At 41.9% G+C, this 14,370-nt stretch overlaps 1 protein-coding gene across 2 annotated transcripts in view; it reads right to left on the bottom strand.

Moving 5' to 3' along the window:
- Positions 1-1,124: 1,124 nt before the first annotated feature.
- Positions 1,125-14,370, bottom strand: part of LOC142139674 (V-set domain-containing T-cell activation inhibitor 1-like) — a 35,535-nt gene continuing 22,289 nt past the window's right edge. For both annotated transcript variants that reach the window (XM_075197486.1, XM_075197487.1), the window contains exons 3-6: positions 13,287-13,634; positions 12,181-12,444; positions 8,535-8,676; positions 1,125-2,938 (exon numbers count right to left, since the gene is read on the bottom strand). In XM_075197486.1, the coding sequence (XP_075053587.1) occupies positions 8,555-8,676; positions 12,181-12,444; positions 13,287-13,634 (734 nt within the window). In that variant the 3' untranslated portion in view covers positions 1,125-2,938; positions 8,535-8,554. The remainder of the gene's footprint in view (positions 2,939-8,534; positions 8,677-12,180; positions 12,445-13,286; positions 13,635-14,370) is intronic.

The following is a 14,370-nucleotide window of genomic DNA, read 5'->3' as shown; positions in this document are numbered from 1 at the left end:
AAAAATTATTGAGTAGATACTGCTGACAGATATGACTTTTGACAGCCAGAAATATTAATGCACAATTAGGGAGGACACCCCAAAAACACTGAGGAGTGCTACAAATTATTGAGTAGATACTGCTGACAGATATGACTTTTGACAGCCAGAAATATTAATGCACAATTAGGGAGGACACCCCAAAAACACTGAGGTGTGCTACAAATTATTGAGTAGATACTGCTGACAGATATGACTTTTGACAGCCAGAAATATTAATGCACAATTAGGGAGGACACCCCAAAAACACTGAGGAGTGCTAAAAATTATTGAGTAGATACTGCTGACAGATATGACTTTTGACAGCCAGAAATATTAATGCACAATTAGGGAGGACACCCCAAAAACACTGAGGAGTGCTAAAAATTATTGAGTAGATACTGCTGACAGATATGACTTTTGACAGCCAGAAATATTAATGCACAATTATGGGGGACACCCCAAAAGCGCTGGGGAGTGCCAAATATGAAGAAAAAATAATAAACCTCTATCCTCCTCTCTGCACTAGCGATTTTGGTTAGAGCAATTGCAAGAACAATATGGTATTCTCTGTCCCTGCTCTAATTAGCCTATGACTACACCCTGCTCTCTCCCTCTGTCAAATGGCGATGGATTGCTGTGGAGGCGTGTATTTATAAAGTTGAAGTATCGCGAGAACCGAGTCCCGAGATCCGACGACGTCACAATGACGTTCGGCCTCGATTTGGATTCGGAATGGGCGGGAGAGTACCGAGCTGCTCAGCTCGGTACTCGGATACCCAAAGTTCGGGTGGGTTCGGTTCTCGGAGAACCGGACCCGCCCATCTCTAATATTTATACATTATATTATATATACACCTCTACACCGATTTAAAGTAAGAGAGCGCTGTTTAGTGTTCTATATTTTCTTTTATATTGTATAACCTTGTGTGTTGGCACTATTACATCACTATGGCTGCACAGCTTTGTGCGCTGAATTTAAATAATTATTTTTTTAATGTTTTTAAACTGCAGTACCACCTTTCACCACCAGGTGATGATGCAGAGCCATGCTTAGAAATCATATAGACAGACATGAATTGTATATATTATAATATATAATGTACACTGGACTGGAGTGAATAGTAATGTATATTATGGTTACAAATACAGCACTGATAAAAGTGATTATGTCTAGACCAAATCACACAGAATTCCACAAGATCATGTTTATTGTCAGGTAACAGAGAGGTGCTGTGGTAATAAGTTAACAATAAAAAAATATCCTTCATGTAACCTGTTATATATCTATTCCTTCATAGAAAGTGCAAAGAAAAGCTAAACCTACCTGCAAACACCTGTCACCTCCATGTAACTATAGAGCAGGTGACGAGAGAATGGACAGGAGCACAGTTCCTGTAAGAAATTATATACATGACCTGAGTTCTCTGAAGAACTACAAATGCTCAACAAGTAAAGGGTCAAAAATTTCTCCAATATTGGGGATTGGAGATATTCCTGTATTTTACATGTGAAATGCTCAGCAGAATATATTAAAATGTCAAGTGGTAACGGGATTAGAGCAATGTTCTACAGAATGGTGTAAATCAAAAATTTACAATACATTAGTACAAAAAGTAAAAGTGATTCCTCATAAAAGAAAATTTATGAATTCAGGATAGTATAATTTTTCAAACTATAATCTACTGGGCTGCCTCCATTCCCCTCCTCACATCATGTCACTGCCCCTGTCACATGCAGCCCTGTCCTCACTAACACATCACTCATCTCCTGATATACTCTGTGCTGCTGGGGACCCTGCTCCTTCCACTATATAACTCTCAGTCTGCGGCTTCCTGCTGCCTCCATTCCCCTCCCTACATCATGTCACTGCCCCTGTCACATGCAGCCCTGTCCTCACTAACACATCACTAATCTCCTGATATACTCTGTGCTGCTGGAGGACCCTGCTCCTTCAACTATATAACTCTCAGTCTGCGGCTTCCTGCTGCCTCCATTCCCCTCCTCACATCATGTCACTGCCCCTGTCACATGCAGCCCTGTCCTCACTAACACATCACTAATCTCCTGATATACTCTGTGCTGCTGGGGGACCCTGCTCCTTCCACTATATAACTCTCAGTCTGTGGCTTCCTGCTGCCTCCATTCCTCTCCTCACATCATGTCACTGCCCTGTCACATGCAGCCCTGTCCTCACTAACACATCACTCATCTCCTGATATACTCTGTGCTGCTGGGGGACCCTGCTCCTTCCTCTATATAACTCTCAGTCTGTGGCTTCCTGCTGCCTCCATTCCCCTCCTCACATCATGTCACTGCCCTGTCACATGCAGCCCTGTCCTAACTAACACATCACTCATCTCCTGATATACTCTTTACTGCTGAGCTCAACTGGAACATGAATGAGAAGAAGTCTCAGGACATTTGGCTGGTTGTCCATGTTCTGGACCAGACCTGAACTGAGTTATTTTCTGTACCATAGTGAGGAGCACAGAGATCTGCTGGTGACACGGGATCGGCTCTGGTGTCCACCTCATTCAGGACCCTTTGTCTTGTCATTTCTCTCTTTTAACTCTTACATATAAATAATACTAGTTGGAGACAAGTCTTTGTAGATACAATTAAATTCTCTACAAATATCTACCAATAACCTTGTAAGATTTCTCCCAATTTTGGAGCACAACATGTGAGATAAATTCCAAATCTGTAGTCAGTTGGTAAGAAAATAAATATGCCCTGAGATTGGCCAAAATTAGCATTACATTGAGTTGTAAACAGAGAAATGTTGGTTTCACGCTCACTCCTGGTAGGATAAAGGTCTACATGAAATATCTTTGGTTTTCCAGGTTGCAGATGAGCAGATTGAGGCCAATTTTGTCCACTCGGAGGAACAATCATTGAAATAAAAGGTTTACGATGCCTGGAGAAGAAAATACAGAATATTCAATATTTTAATGATTCTATATAATGTAACAAAGTTGTAAGAACAGAACGGCCATAGACATTCATCTCCCTAATACCACTAACATCCAACCACAGCGCACACTTCACATCCTGACACAGCCCTAAATCATACTTGTCAACTCTCCCTGAATGTCAGGGAGATTCCCTGAAATAGGGGTGATCTCCCTCACTCCCTGAAGACTCTGGCATTCTCCCTGATGCTGAGCCAGTACAAGACGGGGTTGGCTTCGCCATCTGTGGCATGATGACAGTTCAGAAATTGTGCCCTTTGTCCATGTATTGATGCCTATAGAGATGGCCATTTTCATGGAGACCAAGATTTAATCAAAGACTGACAGGTAAGACAACATGACTTCAGTAATGGAGACAGAAATGTAAAAGACACTTCACTCTCTAGAGATTCATTAGCTGTTTTTCTTTAGCGCATAGTTTCTTACTCTCCCGAAATGTCCAGGAGACTCCCACATTTCTGGGTGACCTCCTGGGAGAGCAGGGCAACCTCCCAGTTATCGTCCCCGTAATAGATAAGGGTTGGGACTTAATGACCTAAATATTTTCATCTTAGCCCTGCCCCCTGCTGCAATTGGCTAAAATTATGACAATCGTTTAGGGGGTGGGGCCAAAATGGTGCAATTTGTCAAGCCCCGCCCCCACATGCCCATCTCCCCTGGGATCTTCCTGAAGCCAATGAGGAAAAGTTGGCAAGTATGCTCTAAATACACAGACACTGCAGTGACTCCCAGTCCTGGCTGCAGGTTATACTTGTCCTCCACAGCACTGTCCGCACACGGCCGTCCCTCACCCCTCCCCCACTACCTGTCCACAGACTGTGAAGGGAGATACACTGATCACAATGTGAGGTACTAGCAGAAATGTTTCCTTCATCTCACATTACTAACTCTTTAAATAACAATGTCACACCCTCAACAACTGGCTCAATCTGCCAGTTTTATAACATCACATCACAGCATCAATGGTGAATTCCTTCTCGTTACTGAGCCCATTTTACATAGGAAATTAATAGAAAAGAGTGACCTAAATGACTGAGATATCTGAGACAGATCTGGGGTTCAATTCAAACTGCAAAACTGGACGATCTTATAGCCCGGGTTGAGTGGCAGCCGACAGGACCAATGGACACAGACTATCAATCTGCCAACTTTACCTCAGTCAACCACCCAGATAAAACAGCCGCAGACCACGGACACTGAACACTCTGCCTTGTTCTGGGATGGTCTTTGTGCCAATAGACAAACTATAAACCACCCAGGGGTGATGGGGCATTTGGTGTCATCGTTAGGATGGACAAATATTGCTTTTTCATTTTGGTTGTAGAAGTCCATGAATGTGAGTTGAAGTTCTCTGTGTCTAGCAGCGTGACCTGAGGAGTCAGATGAGTTTAGTAACAGCCTCTATGTAAGAAGTAACAGAACACTCGTAGTCCAGATGATGAAAGCAAAATACAGTCAATGGTTTCGGCCAATCAGGTCGTCCTCATCAGTCGGAATGACTGAAAGTCAACAGGGTATTTTGTGCTCATCTTAATCATCATTATTAAGTTATGATTTATTTTCAATCTTATTTTCAATCTTCATGGATTGTGAGATTAATGTTCATCTGCTTCCCATCTGGATAACATCTGGGGATCCTGATCTATTTTCAGCACATGAGACACATCAGTGACTTATTTTTGCTGTTTTGAGGTTTTTTTTTATAAACATCTTACAATCCTCGTTGCGTCGCTCCTTGTACAGTGGCTGATACTGAGCTGGTGTCTTTCTATGCCAGTGGCTTTATTAGTCCCAGCCTGGCCCTGGGACCAATGCCCAGTTTGACCACACTCATGGCAATCTCTTCCAGACTGTTATTGTGGTCAGATCCAACGTCATTTTCCGAGTTCAATAACCAAGGTGCCCGATAATGATCTAATGGATTCCAATTGTGTAATTATTTGGCAAAGTGATTTTTGGTCCACACACACTGCAATATCAAACCAATTGTCTCCTTGTGTGACAATCCCCAATCTTCATGGCAGAGAAAGAGACCTCTGGGAGAAGATTGAATCTTCTCAATAATAACGACATGTATCGTCACCGTGTGTAATACAATTACATTTCCTGAAGAGAGAATACATGTCTGTGTGTAGATTATTTTACAACCAGAAGTATCCTCCTCTCTTACTAATACAGTAGGGATGTGCACCGGCCACTTTTGGTGTCTCGTGTTTTGTGTTTTGGGTTCGGATTTGTTTCGCAAAACACCTGACGAAAGGTTTTGGTTCGGATTTAAGGTTTTGGATTCGGATTTATTTTGAAAAAAACATAAAAAGTGTTAAAATCAAGTTTTTTGGTTTATTTTCACTCCTACGCTATTATTAACCTCAATAACAATCATTTCCACTAATTCCCAGTCTATTCTGAACACCTCACACTATTGTTTTTAGTCCAAAACGTTTCACCGAGGTAGCTTTCTGGACTGCATAGTGCAGTGGTCCCGGTACACAATTTGGTACCGGGGCCACAATACCTCCGCCTCCAAATGGTCTGAATTCCACTGCACAGCTGCCTGCTCCTACATCCTCTGCAGCATATACAGGGTGTAGTTCGAGCGTGTCAATACCTCTTGTTTTTGACGATGACAGGTCATTTTCATTAATTTATGATTTGGCAGCAACAGTCAACGTTGTTTAATATCTGATACGCCTCTATCTGGACTGCATAGTGGAGTGGCCCCGGTACCCAATTTGGTACCGGGGCCACAATACCTCCTCCAACTTTCAAGTGTAGTGTTTATAATTTATAAAAACTACAGTAGTTATAGCACGTCAATAACTCTTGTTTTAGACGACCATGGTACAGAGCATTCATCATTGAGATCCCATCAAGTATGTGAAAGACAGACAGCGTTGAAATGTTATTTGTTGACTTTGTTAACCAAAAAATTGTCCCTGTTGCAAATATTCCTGCAATGAAGAGTGACTTTTTCATTTAAAGGCTGAAGCTTTCAAGTGTAGTGTTTATAACTTATAAACACTACACTAGTTCAAGCACGTCAATACCTCTTGTTTTAGACAACCATGGTAAAGAGCATTCATCATTGAGATCCCATCAAGTATGTGAAAGACAGACAGGGTCGAAGTGTTATTTGTTGACTTTGTTAACAAAAAAAACGTATGTTGTGGTCATGGCAGACGACTGTTGGACGGTCAATTGTTTTGTGAAAGACGTAGCGGTCTTACGACTTCCCCTCTGGGAAGATGACCGACCAACAGCAGCAGTGGCAGTAGTAGGCGTACCGCTGCAGGATTCCTCGTATGAATCCCGTATAGAAGAGGACTCAGTCTGGCTGGTGACATGGCCTGCAGTACTAAATCTAATGGAAATCGTGGAGGAAGTTGACGAGGAGGGTGTTGGTGGTGTGTATCCAACAGGACCAAGGGATTTAGGTGTCCCTGTACTGATGAAGGTCCTAGGCCCAGTTCCTGAACTAACCACTGAACTATGAAGGTTATTCAGGTGACGTATAAGGGAGGATGTCCCTAGGTGGGCAAGATCCTCACCCCTGCTTATTTGAGCTTTACATAAACTACATATGGCCATACATTGGTTGTCCAGATTTGGATAAAAATATCTCCAGACCGAAGAGGTGCATTTTTTGGTCTTCTGACCAGGCATGACGATGGGCTTTCTCATCCCATGGACATCAGCTGTTTCCCCCCCTGGTGCCTCATTTACAATAACCACATCACCATCCTCATCATCAAGTTCCTCCACAGCACCAGCTACATCAATAGCCTCCTCCCGGTGTACAACATTGACACCTTGATTATCCAAATCTGGATCTACACTGTGGGTGATCCTTCCAACATATGCAGAGGGTGTGCTGCAAATGCTGGATGGAGTCACCTCTTCCCGTACAGTGATGGGAAGGTCAGGCTTCACAACCACCAACACCCTTGGACTCGCCTTGGGGATTTGTGATGTCATCTGTTTAGAAGGCAGAGTTCTTTGCTGTTTTGTTGTTGTTGCTGATAGCATAACTCTCTTAAATTTTTTGTAGGGGGGGAGGAGGAGGGCTTAGATCCTTGGGTGAAGCTGGACCACTAGTCATGAACACGGGCCAGGGCCTAAGCCGTTCCTTGCCACTACGTGTCGTAAATGGCATATTGCCAACTTTACGTTTCTCCTCAGATGATTTTAAGTTTCTCTTTTTGCTACTTTTTGAGAACTTGGGCTTTTTGGATTTTACATGCCCTGTACTAGGAGATTGGGCATCGGGCTTGCCAGACGACGTTGATGGCATTTCATCGTCTATGTCATGACTAGTGGCAGCAGCTTCAGCATTAGGAGGAAGTGGGTCTTGATCTTTCCCCACTTTATCCTCCAAATTTTTGTTTTCCATTATATGTAGCACAAGAGAGCGTACTCCTAAGCCACACACACTCGGCAAAGCCTTTAAAAATTATATGCGGCACAGGAGAGTACCACTGGACTTATACTGCTGAATCAGTGAACTTTGTAATATAGCAGTACCACTGGAATTATACTGCTGAATCAGTGAACTTTGTAATATAGCAGTACCAATGGACTTATACTGCAGAATCAGTGAACTTTGTAATATTGCAGTACCACTGGACTTATACTGCTGAATCAGTGAACTTTGTAATATAGCAGTACCACTGGACTTATACTGCTGAATCAGTGAACTTTGTAATATAGCAGTACCAATGGACTTATACTGCTGAATCAGTGAACTTTGTAATATAGCAGTACCACTGGACTTATACTGCTGAATCAGTGAACTTTGTAATATAGCAGTACCACTGGACTTATACTGCTGAATCAGTGAACTTTGTAATATAGCAGTACCAGTGGACTTATACTGCAGAATCAGTGAACTTTGTAATATTGCAGTACCAATGGACTTATACTGCAGGATTGTTTTTGGATATTTTTTTCTAATTTCTTTTTTTTATAATTATTTTTTTTTTATAAGTTTTTTAAAAAATTTTTTATAACTTGGGAATAATGGGGAAATAACAATGCCCTTAGAAGGACAGAGCACAGGACACAGCACCACTGGACTGAACAGGACACAGCACAGGACCCAGCAGCACCACTGAACTCAGAAGGACAGAGCACAGGACACAGCACCACTGGACTGAGCAGAACACAGCACAGCACAGCACAGCACGAGATATAGCAGGACAGAGGACCACCTAACACAACCTCCCTCTACCCTGATCAATGCCCGAGTGAAGATGGCGGCGGCTAGCGGGGAATTTATAGAATACGAATATCGCGAGATCCGACAGCAGGATTATGACTTAGAGCCTCGGTTTCAGTTTTGCAATTGGCGGGAATACCCAGATCTGTCTCGGATCCGACTCGGATCGGCAACGTTCGGGTGGGCTCGGTTTTCAGATATCCGAGCCCGCTCATCTCTAACTAATAGTGAAACTTAAATGGTTCACCAAGCTCTATTTTTGACAAAGGAAACAGGGCAGGCAGCAGGGTACACCAGAAAGGGCAACTCTCTTCTGTTGTACTTACCTGCTGGGCACAAGGAGCATCTACCATAGAGCAGCTCCAGGATGGACGATCAGGATGAGGAGACAGAGCAGGAGAAGTGAAGGCGACAGAACATCAGCCGAGCTTAGAACTTGCAGGCGAGACTCCGTTTGGAAGCCAGAAGCTGTAGGAACAATCCGTAGAAGACACATAAGACATCAGGGAATTACTCTAAAGGCCATGGACACTAATTTCATAGGGGTGCATAAATACTATTTAAAGGGGAGCTGTTTGTGACTGTTAAATAATAAGTATATATAATAAATGATGTGTGTCACTCATCAGTCTTGTCTAGTTAGAGAAAATGTAATATTGTTACCGCAACTCTTTCCTGACCCTACACCAACATGGGATAACCTCTTGTACATTAAATTGGTCAGTGAGATTTTTTTCACATAAAATAATATTTAACAAAGTTGGAATATAATTACTTTTAACTAAATACTTAGCTACACATAACATAATAGAGTCTGTATATTTTAGTAGGCCAATCATAATGATAACAGCGAGGTCGCTGTTGTTTGACGTTTGCCTGAACTGAACCTGATCTCCAACCCCCAGTTATTAAATAATCAATCACAGAAGGGTCCCTCAGTTGCCATGGAAACAGCATTATAATCTCCGTACACTGCTGCGATATCACTGGTCCACACTGTCATATCCGTCCTGCCAGAGTGATAGGCAGAGAGGGGGCACTGATGGGTGATACCCCGTTATACCAGGTTATACTTCTGAATGGAGTAGAAGTGCCGGAGACTATCTTGGGCTCTGGAACTCTGCCAGTTATTGTATATCAGGGACTGTGTAGAGCAGATGCTGGTTAGTGCTAATCAGAGACTGTACTATCATCATTAGTTAAGTCAGCCATTAACTGTCCAGGACTGTATTAAATTGATGATATTTATATAATAAGAGCTACCAATTATTGCAACCGGTCAGTAATTGTACAGAACTTATGTTAAAAGCAACAGATCTCAATTGAAGCAGAGAAGAGATTATTATTTCCCCATCAGTGAAGGAAGCACCAGGGTATCCTGAGAGGAAGTGTGAGCTCCTGCGGTTTATGGACCGGTCACTACTGACATTGCATCATAAAGGACAGTGGTTGTACTGTATCAGGGCTACAGAAGTAGATGTATCTAAAACGTCTCTATTCTTGTATAATATCTACCTATTGTCCCACGTCTGTCCACTGTCTGACTCCCTCATTCGTCCTGTCATGTATCTTGCTGCACTCTGTGTGAGTCCCCACAGTGTTACTCACACTCCTCGGTGCTACTTATGTGTATTACCTCATCTATTTGTTACCTGCTTCTGTATCTGGCACTACGGAGTCTGTGGCGCTAATAAATAAATAATAATTCTAACCACAGAGACCGATACCTCCAAGTCAGTAATATCCAAGGTGTTGTTAGGTAAAGACTAATGTGAACAGAACCTGCAGACCTTAGTGTGTAGTGTTCATCTAACAGTTCTGTAACGCCCCGTGTATCACTGCAAGGATACAGTAAGTACTGGTATCAGATATTTATATATTTATTTACTGCTCAAACTGGGATTATAGGCAGACATGAAATTGAATTATAACAACATACCCTCCCCGGCGCTCAAAAGAAAGAATACTAAGTAAAAAGGGATAGGGGTAAACAGATTTATATCTAGTGAGTAAATGGGAAAACAATAAAACAAAATTGTACCACAAAGGACTAAAAACTAGTATAGTAAATTAATAAACACATACCCTACGATAAAGATTATAAAAATATGTGTCTACAGACAAATATACAAAACAACATTTAAAAAATTGGAAAAATGTTAAAAAACAGAGTCCAGAAAATAGTATAAAATCAAATTAAAAAATGGGTGGAACAAATGTAAAAGATGTATATTCTGAAGGTAAATACCGGAATCGTTTTAGATCTATAACGGCACTTCCATATACTTATACTTACTTATTTTCAAGATACACTGGATGTCATCTATGTATCTGCTCGAAAAACAGAGCCGGTCCTTAAATGGGTTATTAGCAGATCTTCTCAGTATGCCATAAAAAGGTTGGCATAACTGGGCGCAAATTATCTGCCCATTGCAGTCCCCTGAATTTGTCTAAAAAACTGACCACCAAACCAAAAATAATTATGCTTCAAAACAAATCGAAAAGCATCAATAACAAATATTATGGTTTAAGGGAATATCTGACTGCTCCAACAGAATATTGTTTACATATTTACAGCCATTTTTATATATAAATAACCATATAAAGCAACATTACATCGCAAGTTAGGAGAATATATCTTTCTCCATTATCAATTCATTTAGGGTTCTAAGTGTATTACCAGTATCTCTAAGGTAGCTGCGTTGTTTGGTGACAAGGGGTTGGAGGAAAGAATCAATATATTGTGAGAGATTGGAAGTCAAAGACCCAATGGTTGAAATGATCGGTGTTCCTGGGGGCTTCTCCAACGATTTATGAATCTTAGGTAGAACATAAATAACAGGAATTCTCGGATGTGCTCTGTATAGAAAATCAAATTCATGTTTATTCAGGATGCCTTCCGTATGGGCCCTCATAAGAAGTATATGTAGCTCTTTGTTATAAACGACAGTGGGATCATTCCTCAGAAGTTCATATGTAGTGGAATCCCCAAGCTGCCGAGCTATTCTCCTTTATTCAAAATAGTGGTGCCCTCCCCCTTATCTGCAGGTTTCACCACAATCGATTTATTCCTTTTTAGTTCTTGAAGAACTTCCTTTTCTAAAGACGTAAGATTCAGGGGGTTTTTTTGTCTGTTTTTTTTGTTCGTTTTTTCCCGGACATAATATACAATTGAGGTACCCATTTCTCCTTACCGTTTTTTCGGATAAGGCAAATCTGGTATTGTCCCCTTGATGGTTTATGGCATAAGTATATGGAAGTGCGTTATAGATCTAAAAGAATTCCGATACTTACCTTCAGAATATACATTTTTTACATTTGTTCCACCCATTTTTTTAATTTGTTTTTATACTATTTTCTGGAATCTGTTTTTTAACATTTTTCCAATTTTTCAAATGTAGATGGTGAAATAAACACCAGAGGAGACCGGTACTAGGAGGACACTTAAACGTAGCAGCATAGAATCCCTTTTATCACATGTTACGTGAGGATGACATCCACTAACATCATATATAATAAATGAAGTGGAATAACCCAGACCCAGCTCAGACAGATTGTTACTGATCCCAGAACCTCCTCCATGAGTCCGGCGTGTAACCGATATCTAATGAAACACACCGGTAAAAGGCCGCCGCCCTGTGCACAGGACCACTGACTATTTCTAAAATAACGCTTGTCATACCCTGATGTTCCTCATATGTAATTATATCATCACCTTAATGCTGAACCCAGGGGAGTATGATGTATATGTTTGTATGATATCTCATATTACACACCTGTATGTATGTCATCACTCTCATATCAACTCTGCATGACATCATGGGATGTCTCACTCCTACATGATGTCATCACTCTCATATCGCGCTCTAGCATGAGGTCATTACCCTCACGTCACACTCCTGCATGATATCTTCTCCCTCATTTCATGCTCTAGTATGTCCCATTCCTGTATCATCACCCCATGGTACACACCTGTGAATAAGGCATCGCCCTCTGTTCGTGCCAGGTTATTCTGTATGACACATCTGTATTGCGTGTCCTCCACGGCCTCCATGAAGACAGAGTTGATCTCAAACTTACTGCCGAGAGCAGGGCTAAAGGTGGTGCTGGAGAGGTTGGTGAGGTTACTTCCAGTAGTAACATTCAGCCAGGTGACAGTGGGTTTCGGGTACCAGGTGGGAGAGTGACAGTGGATGGTGGTCTCGGAGGTGTTTGTCACCGTGACTTCGGCAAAAGCTGGAGAGAAGAGTTATACAAGTTCTATTTCTATGCATCCATTGTATTCAATTATAAGCCAATAGCGCTCAGTAGTCAATATTTGTGATTTAATTTGTGACATGTATACTGTAAATATATTTTCTACCTATGGAATATGTAAGTATGCAACATTAAACCCTAACTGTATCCTGTGGACTGGACCTTACACCGTCCTGTAGACCAGGCTCTCATTCTATCCTCTACACTAGATCGACTAAACTATTCTTTTATTCAGACTCGCACTGTATCTATTAGACCATCACACTACCCAGTATACCAGAACCTTATAACACTTTACCCTATTAGACCTCACTGCAGACCAGAGACTCCTTGTATTCCGTGAACCAGACCCCACTTCTCTACTCATTACCAGACCTTACTCTACCCTCTAGACTAAATCCTCAATCTATGTGTTGAATAAGACCCTCACTATGACCTCTAGGTCAGAAGCCCATTGTCTGCGCTGGCATAAATCCTGTAGGCTCATCCATTACACTTTGCTTTAGTCCAACCTCTTAAACTATCGTCTCCACCAGCCTCTCATTTTAACCTCTAGGTAAAAGTCTCATTTTATTCTCTAGGCCAGACATTGCTTCTTCATCCTTTAGATTAGCTGCTCACTCTAACCTCTAGACTAGATCATTGCTCTACACTTGACAGGGTCTCATCGTCTCCTCTAGATGAGACCGTCACATTCATCTAGAGAAAACCCTTCCTTTATCATGTATTAAAGTCTCATTCAAACATCAAGACCACAGTCTCTCAGGTGGGCCAGGTAATCACTGTCTCCTCTGGACCTCTGTCTCCTGCAGTTAACTTACCTCCCACATCGAGGCTCAGTTTGTTCTGTCCACTCCCTTTGGAATTGGTGACTGTACATTTGTAAACTCCAGCATCCGTTAGCTGCACGTTGGTGATCTGCAGAGAAGCATTTCCTGCTGATAGTTGGTTGAGGAAGAGTGATGTCCGTTTATTGTAGACTGCATTCTGTCCAGTTAAAGAGATCTTTCCATTTTCGTATTTATACACAAATCCAGTCTGTCCATCCTTCTCCCACAGGATGTTGCTGGATTGCTTCACATCGGGGGTAAAAGTGCAACTTAGAATAACATTATCCCCGATCTGGCTCACAGTGTTCACTGTGGTCACATCATTGGTGGTACTGTTACCTGGAAGGAAATATAGAGGTCAAGGTTTATATTGATCATGTTATTTTTTTTGCCCGACAAATAGGTGCACTGTCACGGGCACTAGGAGTCTTTACCCAGGGATCACCAGGTGATAGGCTTACCAGAGCAGTATAGGTGGTAATATGGTACTCTGGTAGCAGGGTGATCACGGAACAGGAAATAGCAGATGATGAGATGCTCAGGAAAGTCTATGACTAGCAGCACTGGCAATATGGAGGTAGTAATACACGAGGAACTGTATGGACAAAGGACACGTGAAGGTAGTCAGTGGTCTGCGGTAGCAAGTTGTACCACTGCTATAGTGAGGAGGAATGTCCAACAGAAACGAGGAGGTGATGAGAGTCAGCGGTCTGCGGATAGCAAGTTGTACCGCTGTCTGAGTGAAGGAATGGAATCCAAGTGGAGGTATCCGGGGAGTCAGTGGTCTGCGTTAGCAAGTTGTACCACTGCTATGTGAGAGGATACTGGAACAGGTGAAACTGTAAACAGGAGTCAGTGGTCTGCCACTAGCAAGTGGTACTACTGAATATATATGTGAGGAGGTGCACGGGGAGAGACTGCAACACAATATATACACGGGCACCTTGACTTTGATCCACAGTAATATGCACAATATAAATGTATAAATGACTGAACAACACTGCCAATATAGAAAGTCTCTTGAAGCAATCCGGCATGAGATAACACAGTCAATGATGGCAGTAGAGTCAGCAGA

The sequence above is a fragment of the Mixophyes fleayi genome, chromosome 2 (genome assembly GCF_038048845.1).
Source record: "Mixophyes fleayi isolate aMixFle1 chromosome 2, aMixFle1.hap1, whole genome shotgun sequence".
Lineage (NCBI taxonomy): Eukaryota > Metazoa > Chordata > Amphibia > Anura > Limnodynastidae > Mixophyes > Mixophyes fleayi.
This window is presented reverse-complemented; position numbering and strand designations above follow the sequence as displayed.